This window comes from Oncorhynchus clarkii, chromosome 27 (genome assembly GCF_045791955.1).
Source record: "Oncorhynchus clarkii lewisi isolate Uvic-CL-2024 chromosome 27, UVic_Ocla_1.0, whole genome shotgun sequence".
Taxonomy (NCBI): domain Eukaryota; kingdom Metazoa; phylum Chordata; class Actinopteri; order Salmoniformes; family Salmonidae; genus Oncorhynchus; species Oncorhynchus clarkii.
Genome location: NC_092173.1, coordinates 2,481,296 through 2,503,458, shown reverse-complemented (window position 1 = coordinate 2,503,458; position 22,163 = coordinate 2,481,296). Strand labels below are relative to the sequence as shown.

General features: G+C 44.8%; 1 protein-coding gene across 2 annotated transcripts in view; it reads left to right on the top strand.

The window, feature by feature from the left end:
• The window catches only part of LOC139386167 (dedicator of cytokinesis protein 10-like), a 122,298-nt gene that overhangs the window by 85,282 nt on the left and 14,853 nt on the right, over nt 1–22,163 (top strand). The window contains exons 37-50 of one of the 2 annotated variants that reach the window (XM_071131626.1): nt 1,634–1,700; nt 3,608–3,655; nt 6,347–6,451; nt 7,982–8,091; nt 8,429–8,544; nt 9,281–9,418; nt 9,633–9,815; nt 10,126–10,236; nt 10,796–11,011; nt 15,394–15,451; nt 16,381–16,479; nt 19,978–20,084; nt 20,286–20,408; nt 20,525–20,638. In XM_071131626.1, the coding sequence (XP_070987727.1) occupies nt 1,634–1,700; nt 3,608–3,655; nt 6,347–6,451; nt 7,982–8,091; nt 8,429–8,544; nt 9,281–9,418; nt 9,633–9,815; nt 10,126–10,236; nt 10,796–11,011; nt 15,394–15,451; nt 16,381–16,479; nt 19,978–20,084; nt 20,286–20,408; nt 20,525–20,638 (1,595 nt within the window). The remainder of the gene's footprint in view (nt 1–1,633; nt 1,701–3,607; nt 3,656–6,346; nt 6,452–7,981; nt 8,092–8,428; nt 8,545–9,280; nt 9,419–9,632; nt 9,816–10,125; nt 10,237–10,795; nt 11,012–15,393; nt 15,452–16,380; nt 16,480–19,977; nt 20,085–20,285; nt 20,409–20,524; nt 20,639–22,163) is intronic. The other variant, XM_071131627.1, reaches the window with a different exon arrangement.

The following is a 22,163-nucleotide window of genomic DNA, read 5'->3' as shown; positions in this document are numbered from 1 at the left end:
AATAACTGTTAGTCGGAGCTTCATGAAATGGGTTTCCATGGCCGAACAGCAGAACACAAGCCTAAGATCACCATGTGCAATGCCAAGCGTCGCCTGGAGTGGTGTAAAGCTCACCGCCATTAGACTCTGGAACAGTGGAAAAGCGTTCTCTGGAGTGAGGAATCACGCTTCACCATCTGTCAGTCCAAAGGACAAATCTGGGTTTGGCAGATGCCAGGAGAACTCTACCTGCCCGAATGCATAGAGCCAACTGTAAAGTTTGGTGGAGGAGGAATAATGGTCTGAGGCTGTTTTTCACGGTTCAGGCTCTTAGTTCCAGCGAAGGGAAATCTTAACGCTGCTACATACAATGACATTCTAGACGATTCTGTTCTTCTAATTTTGTGGCAACAGTTTGGGGGAAGGCCCTTTCCTGTTTCAGCATGACAATGCCCCCATACATAAAGCGAGGTCCATACAGAAATGGTTTGTCGAGATCGGTGTGGAATAACTTGACTGGCCTGCACAGAGCCCTGACCTCAACTCCATTGAGGATGGGATGAATTGGAACTCCGACTGCAAGCCAGGCCTAATCGCCCAACATCAGTGACCGACCTCACTAATACTCTTGTGACTAAATGGAAGCAAGTCCCCGCAGCAATGTTCCAACATCTAGTGGAAATCCTTCCCAGAAGACTAGAGGCTGTTACAGCAGCAAAGGAGGGACCAACTCCATATTAATGCCCATGATTTTGGAATGAGATGTTTGAAGAGCAGGTGTCCACATACCTTTTGACCATGTAGTGTATTTGGTCCAATATTCACAACACGCAATGTCTACATCAAGCCTGTGACTCTACACATTTGTTGGATGTATTTGCTGTTTGTTTTGGTTGTGTTTCAGTTAATTTCGTGGACAATAGAAAGGAATGGTGCATCATGTATTGTGTCATGTTGAAGTCGCTTTTTTTGTAAGTAAGAATAGAACATGTCGTCTCTAAACACTTCTACAGCGATGTGGATGCTACCATGGTTACGGATCATCCTGAATGAGTCACGAATGATGATGAGCGAGAAAGTTACGGAAGCACAAGTATCATCTGCACTTTAACCTCGGCCATTGCGTCATTTCAAATCCAAACTGCTGGAATCCAGAGCCAAAACAGCAACAAAAAAAGTGTCACTGTCCCAGTGCCTTTTGGAGTGCACTGTATATGTGTTCTTTATGTAGTTCAATGGTTAACCCCTTCACTACCAGACCATAGCCAATAGTACAGTGGCCTGCTAGCAATCGGACCATTTGCTAAGCCCACACTGCAGTAGCCGGGAAGCTGGTACCAATTCCTTGGCGTTAACCTCTTCCATACCAGACCGTAGCCAACAGTAGGGTTGTTACGATACCAGTATACTCGATTTTCCATGGCAACAAAAAGAACACGGGAAGAAGTCTAAACTATGTCTTATTGGTGCTAACGCTTGGGAAGTAAGCATATGTGTCTCTGGATGACGAAAATAAGGCTGTTCGTTTGTTTGTTTTGCTTGCCATGATACTTAGAGTATCGCGATACTGGCACGCACTGTTAGTCAACTTCTTGCTTTTGCAACAAGTACAGGTACGTGTGATAAGAACACGGCCTTTTTCTTCTATTTGCAGAGGTGATGGTTTCCTATTGGCACCGAGCGATACACCAGGAGATCTCCGACTTCTTCAACATCCTGGAGTGAGTAGCCACAGTGTTAACACTGTCCCTGTGTCGATGGGCAGATACTACAGGTGGCTGGATACATTGCATTTATTGTCAAAGACACGGCTGCCCATTTCAGACTTCAAATAAGTAGTTGAACACGCAAAGCTGGGAAGAAGTTGAATAAAAGGAGAATATGGAGAATTAAAAAGAGTGTTCTTGCTGACTCAAGCACACTAATGAGTATTGTTCCGCTGACTTACACTTTAATGTGGTTGGGGTATTGGTGCTGGTGTCTCCAATATTATTGCTTGATGACTAGCAGAAACCTACTAAAGGACCCTCCCTTGGTGAAATAGAAAAGCTTACGTTCTCAAAAGATGAAATGTGTGATCGTAGTTTGACAATGCAACACCCCACACCTGATAAAAACACTAGCTTTTACAAAAATAATCACATTTGTGTTTTAAAAAACAGTCGTGATCTAATTCACAGTTGTGATGTATTCATTGCCAAATTAACGGTCTTGTCAATCAATACAAATGTATCGCACTGCATACTTGTACTGTAAGGCCTATCACATGCTGAAGAACAGGAACCCACTGACGGTGTTGTAGTGATTGATGTTGCTTCGAAGACCGTCCTGCCACTGAACTGGACATACACAGTGTCTCCCACCTCCAACGGAACGCTGTTACACTGTTTCCCACTCACATAATTGATCAATTCACCATTCTTCACTAAAACACTGTACATTGTGTAACAGAAATGGTTCATTCCTTTTAACATTGGTTGTGAAGAAGCCTATAGAGGAAGAGAAGAAATTATGACATTTTTTTGTTGTTGACCATACCGCATAGATGTATACTGAACAAAAATATAAACCCAACATGCAACAATGTCGAAGATTTGGCTGAGTTACAGTTAATAAAAGGAAATCAGTCAGTTGAAATAAATGTATTAGGCCCTAATCTATGGATTTCACATGACTGGGCAGGGGTGCAACCATGGGTGGTCCTTGGAGGGCATAGACCTACCCACTTGGCAGCCAGGCCCACCCACTGGGGAGCCAGGCCCAACCACTTGGCAGCCAGGCCCACCCACTGGGGAGCCAGGCCCAGCCAATCAGAATGGGGTTTTCCCTACAAAAGGGCTTTTTTACAGAAATAAATACTCCACCCCCTCTTCATACGATCCCGCTGGTGAAGAAGCCAGATGTGGAGGTCCTGGGCTAGCGTGGCTTCACGTGGTCTGTGGCTGTGAGGCTGGTTGGATGCCCTGCCAAATTCTCTAAAACGACGTTGGAGTCAGCTTACGGTAGAGAAATGAACATTCAATTCTCTGGCAACAGCTCTGGTTGACATTCCTGCAGTCAGCATGCCAATTGCGGTCCGGATTGAATCTAAACCTAACTTGAAGTTGAACTTTAATAGGCTTAGTTGAACTTGAACTTGAACTTTAGTAGTTGAACTTTAGTAGGACTAATGAGTCTGTCCTCTCATTACGTGGAGGGAGGGAAGGAGGAAAGTGTACATATCAGAGAGAGACAGAGGAGGAAGGGAATAATGGGAGACTTGGCAGAGGGGAACGAATGAGACTGATAAAAGAGTGAGAGAGAGAGAGAGCGGGGGGCTCTTAAACTGACGAGAGTTATAGAGAAATAGGCTCCAACTTTTCTCCCCTAGCCTCCACTCAGCTCTGCAGTAAATTCACTGCAGTAAATTCACTTTCCTGTCTCTGCTGGAGCTTCAGTTTTTATAACACACAGCTCCAAGACACACAGTGCTGTAGTACCTCTCCTCAGCTCACACTGGACACACACGCACATTGTGACAGCACGCACGCACGCACGCACAACACATACCCACATGCACACACATGCTTATAAACTTATACTCAACACACACACCCTAATACACACTCTCTCCTCTTCCTCTATGCAGGCTGTGTCTTCAGCACTTTAGATTCCTGGGGAAGCGCCACATAGCCAGGTAAGTATCAGCCTTCCACAGGGGCTTTTAGCTGATACTATGTACCTGCAAAACCCCTCCCACTCAGAGGTTTTGTGTGTGTGTGTGTGCATGTGTGTATGTGTGCGTGTGTGTGTGTGTGTGTGTGTATTTTCATTGGTTTTATCAATGAAAGACATGCAACAGAACCTTGTGTCAGATTGTTTGAAATGTAATGTTTGCTCAACAGCCAGATACACACACACACACACACACACACACATTCAACCACACACACATTCAACTACCCTCCCCCCAACTGACACACAGTCACATACACACTTAATGTGCATAATATATGCGCATGCAACAGTCAGTCACACACAAACACATAAACGGAATATGTGTACTGTATGCGTATGCACACATACCCAGACTACTCCAAGGATCCAGGGTGGGGCTCACTGACTGTCTCCCTAGCCACAGCTGCTGCTGCCTGTGTGTCTGTGTCTGTGTGCATGTGTGTTTGCGTGCTTGTGTCTGCATCTACTGGGGACACAAGAAAGAAGGTGGATCCCCTGCCAACCCCATAGTTCTCCTGCTGCTGGCTGCAGTCGATAGGGGGAGGGAGAGAGAGAGAGAGAGAGAGAGAGAGAGAGAGAGAGAGAGAGAGAGAGAGAGAGAGAGAGAGAGAGAGAGGGTGGAGAGGAAGGGGGAAATATGATTAATGGCAGACACAGATGTTGACAACGAGGTGGGCGAACTGGGACGTTTCTCGCTGTCGTGGTTGGCAAGAGCATGGTAGTTGGGGGGGGGGGGGGGGGGTCTGTTTGCTGTGTCTGTATGTGTCTGTCTGTCTGTTTGCTGTGTCTGTCTGTTTGTGTGTGTCTGTCTGTCTGTCTGTCTGTCTGTCTGTCTGTCTGTCTGTCTGTCTGTGTCTGGTGTGTGTGTCGGTGTGTGTGTGTGTGTGTGGTGAAGAGCCTGATCACATGGATATGCTCTCGTGTGCTCAAACCAGTGTGATGCTGTTCAATTCACACCTCAGATATAGATATTGGGGTACACTGTGTGTGTACGTGGATCCTGGAGCAGTCATAGGCTTTCCCAGCCAGACTTTTTCTCTTCGCCTGAATTCGAATTCCTCTCGTCTAATTTAATTTGTCCTTATTTCCTCCTCAATGTGAAGAAGAAGAAAAAGCAGAGACGTTTATTTTTTATTTTTGTCAGAGCCAACAAAAGGCTGGGAATGTGGCGTTTTTAACTTTGTCAGGCATTAGTAGAATAAAAACGAAGGGGCTGGGAGACTTTTGACCAGAGTCCGTAAGTGCACTATAAAGGGAACAGGGTGCCATTTGGGTCACATACGTTGTCTGGGGCTGATAAGTTACATGCAACCTTAATCAGAGAGGCTGCTGGGGAATTTGAATAGTCTCTATTCTAGATTCTGACACAGGCTCTAATAGATCTACCCCTGGATTGTTAATAGAACCAGTTCTGCTTTTTCTCGAGTTCTTGTTTAGATTTGTTTTATTATTTGTGTGTGTTTGTATTGTATTTGCGAGACATCCTAGCCGCACTGTTTGACGCTAGAAACGTAAGCATTTCGCAGGCACCTGCTATAACACCTGCACATCTATGTATGTGACCAATCCACTGATTTGGATTAGACAAAGGCAAATAGGGTGCCATTTGGGACCCATCCACTAAACGGCTGTTTTTCGTGACACTTGTCAGCGTTTCTGTAACATTGATAAGGTATGAGACACTCGTAAACACTGATATGACATGTTAACACACTGATCACACTGGAATGTGTGTCCGTTGACCTTGCTCTTGCCTCCCCCTCTGTGTTTTCTCCTCCACGCTCCACGTGTTGATGTGTGTATTGATGTGCTAATGGATGGTCCATGTGACTGCACATGTATTGATGGCCACACTTTCATGTGCGGCGAATGCGGTGCAACGAAGACTGATTTCTTACTGTTTAACCCTAAAACTTCTGCTGGGGATATTGTTGTGTGTGTGTGCGCGCGTGCGGGTGTGTGTGTGTGTGGCTACTTGCATGGCTTTGCCGCTGTCATATGTAAGCTAATGATCATGTAGCATTCATGTGGCATGATGACCATCCCTCCTCCCCATCATCCCTCCATCCGCTGCTCTACATTCTCTGTGTGTACTGACCGTAGTAGCATCAGTGACCTGACCACTAACAAATCTGCTAATTGAGATAGCATTAGCTGGTCTTGTTAGGCTCAATTCATCTGTTCCTCTCTGTCACCACATACACTAGCTAATGTATTAGCAGCAAGCAAACTAATGCTCTATAGCCCTTAAAATACTTCCTAACTAACGGCAACCTCAACCTAACATTGGAAAAATGTATTTATTTCTCTATCTAACGCCACTAACCCCGCTACTTTGCTGTGGCAGCGTTCAATACTGAAATGACCCCTTCCTCTTTCTGCTTGGCTTGATGGCTTTAGCCCACCTGATTCCACATGTATCACGCGTTTCAGAGTAGGAGTGCTGATCTAGGTTCAGGACCCCCCCTGTCCATAATAATCTGATTCATTATGATCTGAAAGGCTAAACTGATCCTAGATCAGCTCTCCTACTCTGAGATGCTTGGTAAATTTGGGTAGTGATGTTCATATTGACAACGAGGAGGAAGAGTAATGATGATAATGATGATGATGCTGTTACTTAACGCTGGTGTCATTGGCTTGTGAACAGGAAGCTAGCGGCCGTGGTAAAGCTGGCCCAGGGCACCCAGAACAATGGCACCCTGAAGGGCTCTAACCATTCCACCCAGCCCTCCACAGGCCTGCTCCCTCAATGGTAAACACACAGTCGCTACCTGGGGGCCCTCCACACAGGGAGCAGGGTGAAGTTTTCCCTACCACCTGATCTTGGATCAGTTTAGCGTTTACCCCACTAATGGTTAAGGTTAGGACCGGGGGAGGGGAATCTGTACCTAGGGGAAACTTCACCTCGGAGCTCCACACAGCGTCCGACACATCCTCACACACACATGTACCCTTTTCACACTACTGAGCTGAGCTGAGCCGAGCTGTACTCTGCTGGCCTGGTTACGCATCCACTATAGTTGCTGGAACCGGGCTGGAGAGGACCATGTGAAAATAAGATATCAGAGCCAGTATAATATAGTTCAGGTTGTCACCACGGTGACAAGGGTGATAAATACAGTGGAGTTCTGAAAGTATTCAGACCCCTTGACTTTTTCCCCAAAAATGTAACGTTACAGTTTTATTGTAAAATGCGTGTAGATCGATGTCAAAAAAGGACAATTAAATCAATTTGAATCCCTCTTTGTAACGCAACAAAATGTGAAAAAAAGTTAAAGGGGGTGTAGACTTTCAACAGGCAGTGTATGTATGTAACAATAGCTACAATAGTCTTACATTTGGGGGGGGGGGGGGGGGGGGGGGGGGTTTACTGGACAAAAATGTATAGCTTACTGGACAAAAGCTCTAAATAAAGTGGAACAGAAAAGCTCCTTTCTGCCTCTATATCCCTCAACTCCATGTTAGTCCAGTAAACTACACGTTTTTAGTCCAGGAGACTATAAATAGGACTTAAACCAGCCGAGTTTGTGTACACCATTTGTCCTGTTATGAGTTTAGTTCACCATTGCTGCTCATCAGTGTCGTCTTCATGGTCCTGAACAAGTGACCATCCATGGTGGACATTGTGAGTGTGTCATGTGACAGTGTGGTGGCCACTCTGTTTGCCCAGCATGCCCCCTGTGTCTACCATACGTGTGGCGTGGTGTAATTGGCTAGTCCTTTGTCTGCATATCCCCCCCTCATTAAAAATAGGATCCCTGTTTTAACGGCAATCCCGTTTAACTACGTGGTCGCATTAACATGTGTGTTGTCACGTTACAGGGGATGTTGTTTTCTTAGACATTTTCACACACTTAGGACCAATCCCAAATGGACCCCTGGATCCTACGCCCTATGCACTTGTGGAGATCTGATAAGATTTAACAGGTGCAGTCAATAAATGGTCCTCCAAGGTTAGTTGGACTTTTCCCCATATTGCTTATACCAATCACGTCCTCTCAGATCTCCACAAGTGCATAGGGTGTACTGGTCCATTTGGGATTGGGCGGCAGTGCAGAATTACAGGCTGTTTTCGAAGGTGGAGTGACTATATTGGGTGTCGTGTTCACGAAACGCAAAACATTATGAAACGGGTCAAATGAGCGTTCCTATTGGATACGTTCACAGAGTATCTCTCTTTGTTTCAAAACGCTTTCACCTGTTTCGTCTCTGCTGAACACCACCCCTTGTGAGGTTGAAAGTTGTGTGTTGTGTGTTTGACCCCTGACCGTCTGGTCACCAGGATGCAGTCAGGACAGGATGGCCATCGGCACGCCCGCTCCCAGACAATGCCCATCATCCGGGCCAAGAACGCCCTGACCAACCCCAAGCTGCTGCAGATGATGGAGACTGGTAATGTCCCCCGAGTACTCCCGCCTAACAACACTGCTGGGCAATGCCACCCCGGTCCCATTTCAAAACTGTTTAGTTCACATCAATGTGTTCTGTTATTTAGTTAGTTAAGTTAGCTTTTGTTGTCCTAGGCCAATAGCTTGTTTTACTTTTACCAACTGCCAATAGTGCTATTTCTTATCTATTACAGTGCTAAGTAACATTACTTAGCTATTATAATTCTGTCTCTAGTGTTGTCTTTTGTTAGGTGCGTGAGGCTTATTGCTAGGGTTAGGGTTGGGCTGTTGTTGCTAGCTGTGCTGCTGTACCATTGCCCTTTTTCCTGTCCTTCCCTCAGATGGGAACATCCCAGAGGGTGACCACCTGAGCCCGACGGACATCGAGGCCAATCTGTCCACCGAGGTGGCCCTCATCGTACTGGATGTCCTGGGCCTCTTTGTCCATCACCACAAGGTCAGACAACAACACTGACCACTGTCTGAATGGTCAAACACCGATCCCGACAACCTACAGACCTGTTACGGTTGCTCAACTTTCCCGAAATCCCAGTTGGAAGATTCCTGGAATCTCGAGGGAATAAACAGGAAATCCAACGAGGATTTCTGGAAAACATGGAAATTGTAGGGGAAATTTCTAGAATTTTGCCTTATCCTAGACCTGTCATTCATGAGCCTATTTTAATACGCCACTGCCACCTTGTGGTTATTACTAAGAACTACAGTGACTTTTTCACCTGAAATCTGTTTAACTATTCACTATTGTTTCACCTCACTGAATCTGAGATATTCCGTTTGTATTCCAAGCTAGGGATTTGTATCTTCTGTTGTTCTTGTAGGTTACTGTGCACTCCTCAGTCCTCAAGTTAGCTGTTCCTCAATACCTATAACCTATAATTGCTATACTCTGTAAAGCAGCCCGGCAACCTAGACATGCTGCTTTTTTTGTCTTTTGACTCTTTTGTGATTCATATTACGTCTGTGTCCCAAAGGGCACCATTTTCTCTATATAGTGCACTGATTTTGGCAAGAGCCCTATAGGCCCTGGTCAAAAAATAGTGCACTATATATGGAATAGGGTACCCTTATTCCCAGACTCAATTGGTACCGCAGTGCCGGCTGGTGGACGAGATAAGGAATAGGGTGCCATTTGGGAAGCACATATGTTGATTGTTGTTCATTCCCTCCCACAGAAACAGTTACTGCAGGACGAGGGTCAGAACCTGCTGATGAAGAAGGTGTTCGACACCTACCTCCTCTTCTTCCAGATCAATCAGTCCACCAGCACCCTGAGACACGTCTTCGCTGCCCTGCGCCTCTTCATACAGAAGGTCTGTGTACTGGCTGATAGCTCTCTCACACCCATGCACACTAACTGACTTCATATTACATTATTGACGCTGAACTCTCTCTCTCTGTCCCTCTTTCTCGTCCTTTCTCTCCTTCCCTACTCTCTTCTTATTTAACCCCATCTCTTCTCTCTATCCCCTTCCTTACTTCCCCTCTTTCTCCCTTCTTACACCCTCTCTATGTCTCTCTGTCTAGTTCCCCTCTGCGTTCTTCCAGGGTAAAGCGGACCTGTGTGGCTGCCTGTGCTACGAGATCCTGAAGTGTTGTAACCACCGCTCCAGCTCCACCCAGACTGAGGCCTCCGCACTCCTCTACTTCTTCATGAGGAAAAACTTTGAGTTCACCAAGGGAAAGTCCATCGTCCGCTCACACCTACAGGTCAGTCAGCGGGGATGGAGGGATGTGTGTGGTGTGGGTCTTGGTGTGGGGGTGGGGGTGGGTATGTGTGTGTGTGGGTGTGTTTGTGTGTGGCAGAGCTTTCTTTATTTTCACTGTTTTGTTCGGTGAACACAGGGCCTGGATAGAGAAAGGCCACAATATTTCTATGGCTTTGTTTACCTCTGAAACAGACAGTTTGGCAGCCGATCAGAGACCACACACACATCGCCACACTGTTTCCGAGCGGTTGTGATTAGCGTCACCTTCACTCTCGTTCCCTTTCCCTCCTCTCTCTCTTCCATCCCTCCAGCTGATCAAGGCAGTGAGTCAGCTGATTGCGGATGCTGGCATCGGAGGCTCACGCTTCCAACAGTCTCTGGCCATCATCAATAACTTTGCCAACGGAGATGCTCCTCTCAAGGTGAGAACAGGGACTTTAGTGAGAAATGTTTTGCATCCCAAATGGCACCCTATTCCCTTTAAAATCCACTACAGTATATATCAGGGATGGGCAACTGGCGGGGGAACTCAATTGGGGTGTCAACTTACGAGTTAGAAAATTAGACAACACAAGGTGCAATTTCTAAATTACGCAGTGTATCAACAGTTTTTCTCTTGTAATGTCAGTCACTAATAGTCACTCAATTAGCCCTTGTCAGCAAAACATTTTTTGATTGGTAAGTTAGTCTAGGGGCCAGCTATGGCAATAGGGTGGTGTTTATTTGGGTGTCAGCCATGGTGTTGAGGAATTAGCGAGTTAGTGATTCCTCTCTTAACTCCCTCTAGTGACTAATAATGTTTGTATATGCTGCGATTGTGCATACTGCCCGTGTTTGATCTGATGTGACGTCATGCACATTGTTTCTGTAACTGAGCCACACAGAAGCCACAAACCCTTTGCCTGTGTTTACGGGCAAAAAGGACAATAAAACCTTTTATGAAGTGTGACTTCATCGTGTATGATCCATCCGCCCTCCCAGAACACACCGCTCCCTGCCGAGGTGAAAGACCTGACCAAGCGGATCCGAACGGTGCTGATGGCCACGTCCCAGATGAAGGAGCACGAGAAGGACCCGGAGATGCTGGTGGACCTGCAGTACAGCCTGGCCAACTCCTACGCCAGCACGCCCGAGCTCCGGCGCACCTGGCTGGAGAGCATGGCCAAGATACACGTTCGCAACGGAGACCTCTCCGAGGTACAGTAGGACTGGGTTACTGGGATATGTTATGGGTTGTGTGATCTATGTTGTGTATACAGGGTACAGAGGTATGTACAGTGGGTATCATAAGTATTCACCCCCTTGGATTTTTTTAAACCTTTTGTTGCGTTACAAAGTGGGACTGAAATGAATTATATATTTTGTTGTCATAGATCTGCGCAAAATGCTCTATAATGTCGAAGTGAAAAGAAAATTCTACAGAAGTTTACACATTTAAATAACAAAAAAATAGCTGTGGCATAAGTATTCATCCCCTTTGTTTAGGCAAGACTAAATTACACTGATCAAAAATATAAACGCAGCATGCAACAATTTCAACGTTTTTACTGAGTTACTGTTCATAAGGAAATCAGTCAGTTGAAATACATTCATTAGGCCCTAATCTATGGATTTCACACGACTGGGAATACGCATCTGTTATTCACAGAACTTTTTTTTTAAAGATGGGGGCGTGGAATGGGAAAACCAGTCAGTATCTGGTGGGACCACCATTTGCCTTGTGCAGCGCGACACATCTCCTTCGCATAGAGTTGATCAGGCTGTCGATTGTGTTCTGTGAAATGTTATCCCACTTCTCTTCAATGGCTGTGCGAAGTTGCTGGATGTTGGTGGGAACTGGAACACGCCGATCCAGAGCATCCCAAACATGCTCAATGGCTGACATGAGTATGCAGGCCAGGGAAGAACTGGGACATTTTCAGCTTCTAGGAATTGTGTACAGAGAATTGCGACATGGGACCGTGCATTTTCATGCTGAAACATGAGGTGATGGCGGCGGATGAATGGCACGACAATGTTCCTCAGGATCTCATCATGGTATCTCTTCGCATTTCAAATTGCCATCAATAAAATACAATTGTGATTTGTTGTCTGTAGCTTATGCCTGCCCATACCATAATCCCACTGCCACCATGGGGAACTCTGTTCACAACGTTGACATCAGCTAATCGCTTGCCCACACAATGCCATACACGTACCATCTACCTGGTACAATTGAAACCGGGATTCATCCGTGAAGAGCACACTTCCAGTGTGCAAGTGGCCATCAAAGATGAGCATTTTCCCACTGAAGTCGTTTACAACGCCAAACTGCAGTCAGGTCAAGACCCTGGTGAGGACTACTAGCATGCAGCATGCTTCCCTGAAGCCCATTCCCCCGCCAGTTGCCCTTTGTGCAGAAATTCTTCTGTTGTGCAAATCCATAGTTTCATCAGTCCAGGTGGCTGGTCTCAGACGATCCCGCAGGTAAAGAAGCCAGATGTGGAGGTCCTGGGCTGGAGTGGCTACATGTGATCTGCGGTCGTGAGGCGTTTGACGTACTGACAAATTCTACAAAGCAACGTTGGAAGTCAGCTTACGGTAGAGAAATTAACAATAAATGATCTGGCAACAGCTCTGGTGGACATTCCTGCAGTCAGCATGCCAACTCCCCTCAGCAAACTTGAGGCATCAAATCAAATCAAATTTATTTATATAGCCCTTCGTACATCAGCTGATATCTCAAAGTGCTGTACAGAAACCCAGCCTAAAACCCCAAACAGCAAGCAATGCAGGTGTAGAAGCACGGTGGCTAGGAAAAACTCCCTAGAAAGGCCAAAACCTAGGAAGAAACCTAGAGAGGAACCAGGCTATGTGGGGTGGCCAGTCCTCTTCTGGCTGTGCCGGGTGGAGATTATAACAGAACATGGCCAAGATGTTCAAATGTTCATAAATGACCAGCATGGTCAAATAATAATAAGGCAGAACAGTTGAAACTGGAGCAGCAGCACAGTCAGGTGGACTGGGGACAGCAAGGAGTCATCATGTCAGGTATTCCTGGGGCATGGTCCTAGGGCTCAGGTCCTCCGAGAGAGAGAAAGAAAGAGAGAATTAGAGAGCGCATATGTGGGATGGCCAGTCCTCTTTTGGCTGTGCCGGGTGGAGATTATAACAGAACATGGCCAAGATGTTCAAATGTTCATAAATGACCAGCATGGTCGAATAATAATAAGGCAGAACAGTTGAAACTGGAGCAGCAGCACGGCCAGGTGGACTGGAGACAGCAAGGAGTCATCATGTCAGGTAGTCCTGGGGCATGGTCCTCCGAGAGAGAGAAAGAAAGAGAGAAGGAGAGAATTAGAGAACGCACACTTAGATTCACACAGGACACCGAATAGGACAGGAGAAGTACTCCAGATATAACAAACTGACCCTAGCCCCCCGACACATAAACTACTGCAGCATAAATACTGGAGGCTGAGACAGGATGGGTCAGGAGACACTGTGGCCCCATCCGAGGACACCCCCGGAGAGGGCCAAACAGGAAGGATATAACCCCACCCACTTTGCCAAAGCACAGCCCCCACACCACTAGAGGGATATCTTCAACCACCAACTTACCATCCTGAGACAAGGCTGAGTATAGCCCACAAAGACCTCCGCCACGGCACAACCCAAGGGGGTTGTGTGACATTACTGCAGTCAACATGCCAACTACCTCTAACTTGAGGCATCGTGTTGTGTGACATTACTGCAGTCAGCATGCCAACTCCCTCTAAACTTGAGGCATCGTGTTGTGTGACATTACTGCAGTCAGCATGCCAACTCCCTCTAAACTTGAGGCATCGTGTTGTGTGACATTACTGCACATTTTAGAGTGGCCTTTTATTGTCCAGTGGATGAATTATCTTGGCAATGGAGAAATGATCACTAACAGGGATGTAAACCAATATGGAACATTTTGGGCATCTTTTATTTCAACTCATGAAACATGGGGTCAACACTTTACATGTTGCGTTTATATTTTTCTTCAGTGTAGTTCAGTTGTAAAATCTGGTTTAACAAATCACAAAGTAAGTTATATGAACTCAATCTGTGTGAGTAAAAAAAAATGACTACCCCCTTCCTCTGTCCTCCATACATACACACAACATCTGTAAGCTCCCTCAGTCAAGTATTGCATTTCAAACGCAGATTCATTAACAAAGACCAGGGAGCTTTTCGAAAGCCTCATAAAGAAGGGCAGTGATTGGCAGATGGATAACAATAACAAACCAGACATTGAATATCTTTTCATGCATGGTCAAGTTAATGATGGATGATGTATTAAACCCCCCAAACACAACAAAGACACAGTCGTCCTTCAGAACTGACCTGCAAGACAGGAAGGAAACTGCTCAGGGATGTCACCATGGTGATTCTTTTAAACAGTTACAGAGTTCAATGGCTGTGACGGGAGAAAAAACAGAGGGTGGATCAACAATATTGTAGTTACTCCACAATAATGACCTAAATGACAGTGAAAAGAATGCATATATACGGAATAAAAAATATTGCAAAACATGCATCCAGTTTGCAACAAGGCACTAAAGTTGGAATAAACTTTTTGGTCTAAATGCAAAGCCTTATGACAACACATCAGTGAGTGACTGCCTCCTTATTTTCAAGCATGGTGGTGGCTGCATCATGGTATGGGTATGCTCGACATCGGCAAAGACTGCCCAGTTTTTCAGGATAAAAAGAAACGGGATGAAGCTAAACACAGGCATAATCCTAGGGGAAAACCTGCTTCAGTCTGCTTTCCACCAGACATTGGGAGACAAATTCACCTTTCAGTAGGACAATAACGTACAACACGAGGCCAAATCTACACTGGGGTTGGTTACCAATAAGACAGTGAGTGTGCCTGAGTGGCCAAGTTACAGTTTTGACTTAAATCTGATTTCAAATCTATGGCAAGACTTGAACATTTCTGTGTAGCCATGACCCCCAACACCTAATGGCCAAATATTGCACAGTCCAGGTGTGCAGAGCTCTTAGAGACAAACCCAAGAAGACTCACAGCTGTAATCACTGCCAGAGGTGATTACATCTAATCAAGGAATATTTGTGTTTTCATTTTTTATTACTTTTTAAGAAATGTTGTGTAGATCATTGATTAATAAAATCACAATTAAATCTATTTTAAACTCACTTTGTAACACAATAAAATGTGTAGAAATCTAAGGGGGTGAATACTTATTATATTATTATATTATATCCCACCTCTGACACCATAGCATCATTTTTAGCGGGTAATTCAAACTTGTTCAGACTGCCACAGTCTCAAGAAGCCTACCTCCATTGGAAGTGTTTATAATGTACTTTCCAAGACTAGGTTTGTCACCATGTGATAGTGTTCAGGGGCTATATCAGAGCATCTCAGAGTAGGAGTGCTGATCTAGAATCATCTCACCCACTGTCCATGTAATCCAGCTAATCTTATTCATTGTGAACTAAAAGTCCAAACTGATCGTAGATCAGAGACGCCTAGTTAATGATGTGATGGTATCTGTGAATAAACTGTTCACCTCCTTTCCTCCTGTTCCTCTGTCCCTTAGGCGGCCATGTGTTACATCCACATCTCAGCCCTGATCGCTGAGTCCCTCAAGAGGAGAGGTGAGCACAGCCCGGTGGGCCATAACATGGCAGTACTGCTAACAAGCTTCTGGTGTGTGTGTGTGTGTGTGTGTGTGTGTGTGTATACATGCGTGTTCTCTCCAGCATGTGTGTGTGGAGAACCTATAACCTCTTTGCTTGTGAGTCTTCTGGCCACTTCTGTCCATCGATTGGCTGGACAGCATGTGTGACATCATCATTCAGCGCTTTGTGCATATGGCTATTGTAGCCTCTCTGTGCAAACATTTGTTTCTAACTAGTTCTTCTGCTTGTGTAGGGGTGGAAATGGTATGAGTGGGTTGATGTGTATGCTTGTGCGTGTGTTTGTGTATACATGTGCTTGTGGGTTTGTTATACACTGTGTATGTTTGCATGCTTTTGTGTGTTGGCATATTACTTAGTGTGTGAGAGAAGAGAGGTTAGTCAGAGCTGAGCTGTGTGTGCTCTCTCACAACTCGAGTGTCTGGAAACAATGACATCATCCAATCAGCACACAGAGGCCTCTATGTGCTACAGTACTGGCCATCCACTCTTTACTCTCTCATACACAAACATAGGATGCATCCCAAATAGCACCATATTCCCTGGACAAAAGTAGTGCACTTACATAGGAAATAGGGTGCCATTTGGGACTTAGCCAGTGTCTGCTGCTGTGAGTGTGACTTCACATCCTCTCATGTATAGTATGCGCTACTATGACACGGGAACTCGGTGTCTCCATCTGCGCGGGATTGTGCTTGCTAGCCTATGCATGCTTCACCGTTCAGCGCATGAGCCGTCATCGCTCTCTCTCTTTCTGCCGCCACACGCCGGGTGTGGAAAGCATGCCCTGTGAAGCACTGGCTTGTCGTGAAGTGAAAAAAGGCAAAACAGCAAGTGGAAAGTTACATTGTGTACCTTAAACTCCTATACTCCTCCTTATAACGCAGGCTACTGGAAACCTGACAAGGCCAGGATGTCAAGTGTGGTTCCTGAGGAGCCCAATGTCATTAACTGTAGCCCCTTACTAACCCCCCGAGATGGAGAAAGTGAGTGTGCCGCCACGGAACAGGGATGTTTAAAGGGTGGGGGCGATACAAGCTATGCTTACTTCAGAATCAGAACTTTATTCGTACATTTACAGTTGAAGTCGGAAGTTTACGTACACCTTAGCCAAATACATTTAAACCTTTTCACAATTCCTGACATTTAATCCTAGTAAAAATGCCCTGTCTTAGGTCAGTTAGGATCACCACTTTGTTTTAAGAATGTGAAATGTCAGAATAATAGTAGGGAGAATGATTTATTTCATATTTAATTTATTTGATCACATTCCCAGAGGGTCAGAAGTTTACATACACTCAATTAGTATTTGGTAGCATTGCATTTAAATTGGGCCAAACGTTTTGGGTAGCCTTCCACAAGCTTCCCACAATAAGTTGGGTGAATTTTGGCCCATTCCTCCTGACAGAGCTGGTGTAACTGAGTCAGGTTTGTAGGCCTCCTTGCACGCACAAACTTGTTCAGTTCTGCCCACAAATGTTCAATAGGATTGAGGTCAGGGCTTTGTGTTGGCCACTCCAATACCTTGACTTTGTTGTCCTTAAGCCATTTTGCCACAACTTTGGAAGTATGCTTGGGGTCATTGTCCATTTGGAAGACCCATTTGTGAACCAAGCTTTAACTTCCTGACTGATGTCTTGACATGTTGCTTTAATATATCCACATAATTGTCCTGCCTCATGATGCAATCTATTTTGTGAAGTGCACCAGGCCTTCCTGCAGCAAAGCACCCCAGCAACATGATGCTGCCACCCCCGTTCTTCACGGTTGGGATGGTGTTCTTCGGCTTGCAGGCCTCCCCCTTTTTCCTCCAAACATAACGATGGTCATTATGGCCAAATAGTTATATTTTTGTTTCATTAGACCATAGGACATTTCTCCAAAAAATACGATGTGCAGTTGCAAACCGTAGTTTGGCTTTTTGATGCCAGTTTTGGAGCAGTGACTTCTTCCTTGCTGAGCGGCCATTCAGGTTATGTCGATATAGGACTCGTTTTACTGTGTGCGTGTGTGTGTATATACAGTGCCTTGCGAAAGTATTCGGCCCCCTTGAACTTTGCGACCTTTTGACACATTTCAGGCTTCAAACATAAAGATATAAAACTGTATTTTTTGTGAAGAATCAACAACAAGTGGGACACAATCATGAAGTGGAACGACATTTATTGGATATTTCAAACTTTAACAAATCAAAAACTGAAAAATTGGGCGTGCAAAATTATTCAGCCCCCTTAAGTTAATACTTTTTGCTGCGATTACAGCTGTAAGTCGCTTGGGGTATGTCTCTATCAGTTTTGCACATCGAGAGACTGACAATTTTTTCCCATTCCTCCTTGCAAAACAGCTCGAGCTCAGTGAGGTTGGATGGAGAGCATTTGTGAACAGCAGTTTTCAGTTCTTTCCACAGATTCTCGATTGGATTCAGGTCTGGACTTTGACTTGGCCATTCTAACACCTGGATATGTTTATTTTTGAACCATTCCATTGTAGATTTTGCTTTATGTTTTGGATCATTGTCTTGTTGGAAGACAAATCTCCGTCCCAGTCTCAGGTCTTTTGCAGACTCCATCAGGTTTTCTTCCAGAATGGTCCTGTATTTGGCTCCATCCATCATCCCATCAATTTTAACCATCTTCCCTGTCCCTGCTGAAGAAAAGCAGGCCCAAACCATGATGCTGCCACCACCATGTTTGACAGTGGGGATGGTGTGTTCAGCTGTGTTGCTTTTACGCCAAACATAACGTTTTGTATTGTTGCCAAAAAGTTCAATTTTGGTTTCATCTGACCAGAGCACCTTCTTCCACATGTTTGGTGTGTCTCCCAGGTGGCTTGTGGCAAACTTTAAACAACACTTTTTATGGATATCTTTAAGAAATGGCTTTCTTCTTGCCACTCTTCCATAAAGGCCAGATTTGTGCAATATACGACTGATTGTTGTCCTATGGACAGAGTCTCCCACCTCAGCTGTAGATCTCTGCAGTTCATCCAGAGTGATCATGGGCCTCTTGGCTGCATCTCTGATCAGTCTTCTCCTTGTATGAGCTGAAAGTTTAGAGGGACGGCCAGGTCTTGGTAGATTTGCAGTGGTCTGATACTCCTTCCATTTCAATATTATCGCTTGCACAGTGCTCCTTGGGATGTTTAAAGCTTGGGAAATGTTTTTGTATCCAAATCCGGCTTTAAACTTCTTCACAACAGTATCTCGGACCTGCCTGGTGTGTTCCTTGTTCTTCATGATGCTCTCTGCGCTTTTAACGGACCTCTGAGACTATCAATTTTCAATTTTCAACTATCAGACTACGATGTTTTTTATGAGGTCTTGGCTGATTTCTTTTGATTTTCCCATGATGTCAAGCAAAGAGGCACTGAGTTTGAATGTAGGCCTTGAACTACATCCACAGGTACGCCTCCAATTGACTCAAATGATGTCAATTAGCCTATCAGAAGCTTCTAAAGCCATGACATCATTTTCTGGACTTTTCCAAGCTGTTTAAAGGCACAGTCAACTCAGTGTATGTACACTTCTGACCCACTGGAATTGTGATACAGTGAATTATAAGTGAAATAATCTGTCTGTAAATAATTGTTGGGAAAATTACTTGTCATGCACAAAGTAGATGTCCTAACCGACTTGCCAAAACTATAGTTTGTTAACAAGAAATTTGTGGAGTGGTTGAAAAACAAGTTTTAATGACTCCAACCTAAGTGTATGTAAAGTGTACATCTACCAGGAATGTAACCTTGTGAAATGGTGCTGACAGCAATAAACAGAGTATATAGAACGTACACATAATCTACATACAGTATACAATATAGACAGTGAAAACAGCTTACTTAAAAATACTAGGACCAAACTTTGACTGCAACTAGCAAAATGGAGTTTGAATTATTACAGATGCACAGTGTTTTGAAGTCCACTGCAATGGCTTAGCCGTACCACTTAGAACAAAGCAATGTATTGGACATGCATTCTAAGTGATATGCTGAACATACCTCATGACTCAAAAGACTAGCAGAATGTCCAGGCAGGTTTAATGTCCACTGATTTGCCTTTGCTATTGAAAGATGTCTTGATGTCTGTGGTCTACCTTGCCCTTTTGAGATGCCTTTATTGATGTCCACCAACGTTTCACTTGATATGTGTACAGAAAGCATGTTCACAATGAATGGAGTTAGTGTTCTTTGTTTGGGTTTGTTGATATGGAACACAAGGAAAGTTAAGTACCACTGTGTGTGTGTGTGTGTGTGTGTGTGTGTGTGTGTGTGTGTGTGTGTGTGTGTGTGTGTGTGTGTGTGTGTGTGTGTGTGTGTGTGTGTGTGTGTGTGTGTGTGTGTGTGTGTGTGAGAGAGAGTGTATGGGTTCATACCATTGGATGATAAAATGCACAGAAGCATAAAGAAGGGAGTGACAACATGTTGTTCCTATGAGCTCTCTGCTCCTATGTCCCTCCTTCCCTGATGTCATATCCTGTTTGAAACCTCAGCGTCCTTCTCCATGGGCTGGGCGGCCTTCCTGTGCATCTCACCGAACGTGAAGGAAGAGGGGGCCATGAAAGAGGACACCGGGACTCAGGATACCCCCTACACTGAGGTACCCTCACCACCACTGGCTGCAGTACAATTTTTTTTTATAGATTTGGAAGATCATTCAATGACAATGCAGTGCAGAGCCTGGGCCCGTATTCATAAAGTGTCTCAGAGTAGGAGTGTCGATCTAGGATCAGGTCGCCCCCCCCCCTTATTCATTTAGACTTCAAATGCTACACAGATCCTAACCTTCCTGTGTATGTAGGACACTCTAGTGGAGCAGCTGGAGCTGTGTGTGGACTACCTGTGGAAGTCTGAGAGGCACGAGCTCATCGCCGATATCAACAAACCCGTCATTGCCGTCTTTGAGAAGAGGCGAGATTTCAAGGTGACCGGGGGCATAGGACAAGGTTGTTTCTTGACCAGGCCAGAAACACTCTGACAGGAAGGAGATCAGAAGTAATATCAGATGTGATTGACATTGTGTGTGTGTGTGATCCACAGAGGCTATCGGAGCTGTACTACGACATTCACCGCTCCTACCTGAAGGTGACAGAGGTCGTGAACTCTGAGAAGCGTCTGTTTGGCCGATACTACCGCGTGGCGTTCTACGGACTGGTAAGTGCCATCAGAACCACTGAAGACACTGAAAATGACAAACACACCTTATTGATAGGTGTACTGTGTACCTAGCCTGAGTGACAGTCTGTTTGTGCACAGACTGGCACTCAGGCTAGCGTGTACCATCCCTGCTCTGGGATTCAGTCTTTCAGGTCTCAGGGGAGGAGGAATGATGTCACAGTGCGATGCTAAACTAGCTTCAACTAGCTTCTACTAGCTTTGACTAGCTTGATAGCTAGTCAGTACATGCTATAGCTATAGCCCTCTGATACGAACCCAGTCTCACCGAGTATTTTGTCCCGTAAAGGACGTCAAACTCCTACATTCACTAAGCTGGTTGGACACATCTTAGAAGAGCCTGAATCCTTTAGACATTTAACCTTTGGTGAATGGAGAGAGGGGTGGGTCAGTCTCTTTAATAGTCAGTCTCTTTAATTCTAGTCAGTCTCTTTAATTCTAGTCAGTCTCTTTAATTCTAGTCAGTCTCTTTAATTCTAGTCAGTCTCTTTAATTCTAGTCAGTCTCTTTAATTCTAGTCAGTCTCTTTAATTCTAGTCAGTCTCTTTAATTCTAGTCAGTCTCTTTAATTCCTCCATCTGCTCTTTTTCTTTTCTTCCTTTTGGTTTTTCTGTATCAAGATTGCGGTAAGTTTTTTTGTCTCTTTGTCTCTGTTTCCGATCTTTTTTGTTCCGCTTACCTTCTCTCTTCTCCCTTCACCGGTAGTAGCTTCTCTAACCTTTTCTTCTAAGATATATGCTGTATACATATTGTTACATGATATGTATACCTACCGGGGTTTGGGGTCGATTATATATCAATTCAGTCAATTCAGGAATAAAGCAGAATTTACATTTCCCTCATTGAAAAGAAATGAGTAAAATTAGGAAATTGGAATTTCGGTTTACTTCCTGAGTTGAAGGAATTTAAATAGAATTGACCCCGATACCTACATCCTATAATCTCCAGTAATCTTTTTCCCCTCAACGATCCCAATCTCTAATCTCTAGCTCCTTTGAACAGATCTTAGAACAGTTGGTGTCAAGATGAAATAGCAGTATACATGCAGGCAGGCCAGACCAGGGCCTGTATTCACAAAACATCTCAGAGTGGGACTGCTGATTTTAGGATCTGTTTAGCATTTTAAGTCATAATGAATAAGAGGGGCGACCTGATCCTAGATCAGCACTCCTATTCTGAGGCACTTTATGAATGCGGGCCCTGGTCATGAATGTTGGAATGTAGGGCTCTTTCTCAACTCATCACTCCTCGATTCCTCTCATCCCCTCTTAGCCGCTTTGATCGAGAATTCAAGCCTAATGAGCCATACATTAAAGACATTTTATGAGCCCAAGCCCAAAAAAGCCAAAATGATTGTGCCATTATCCAATACATATATGATACTCTAGGCTACTGCACATTACGCACAACAGAAAAAAACAACAAATTCAGCAAGCTATTCTAGTCTAGCTTTTCCTGCATGGGACTCCAAGAGCTAAGGAGAGAGGCCAGAGGAGCCCAGGTG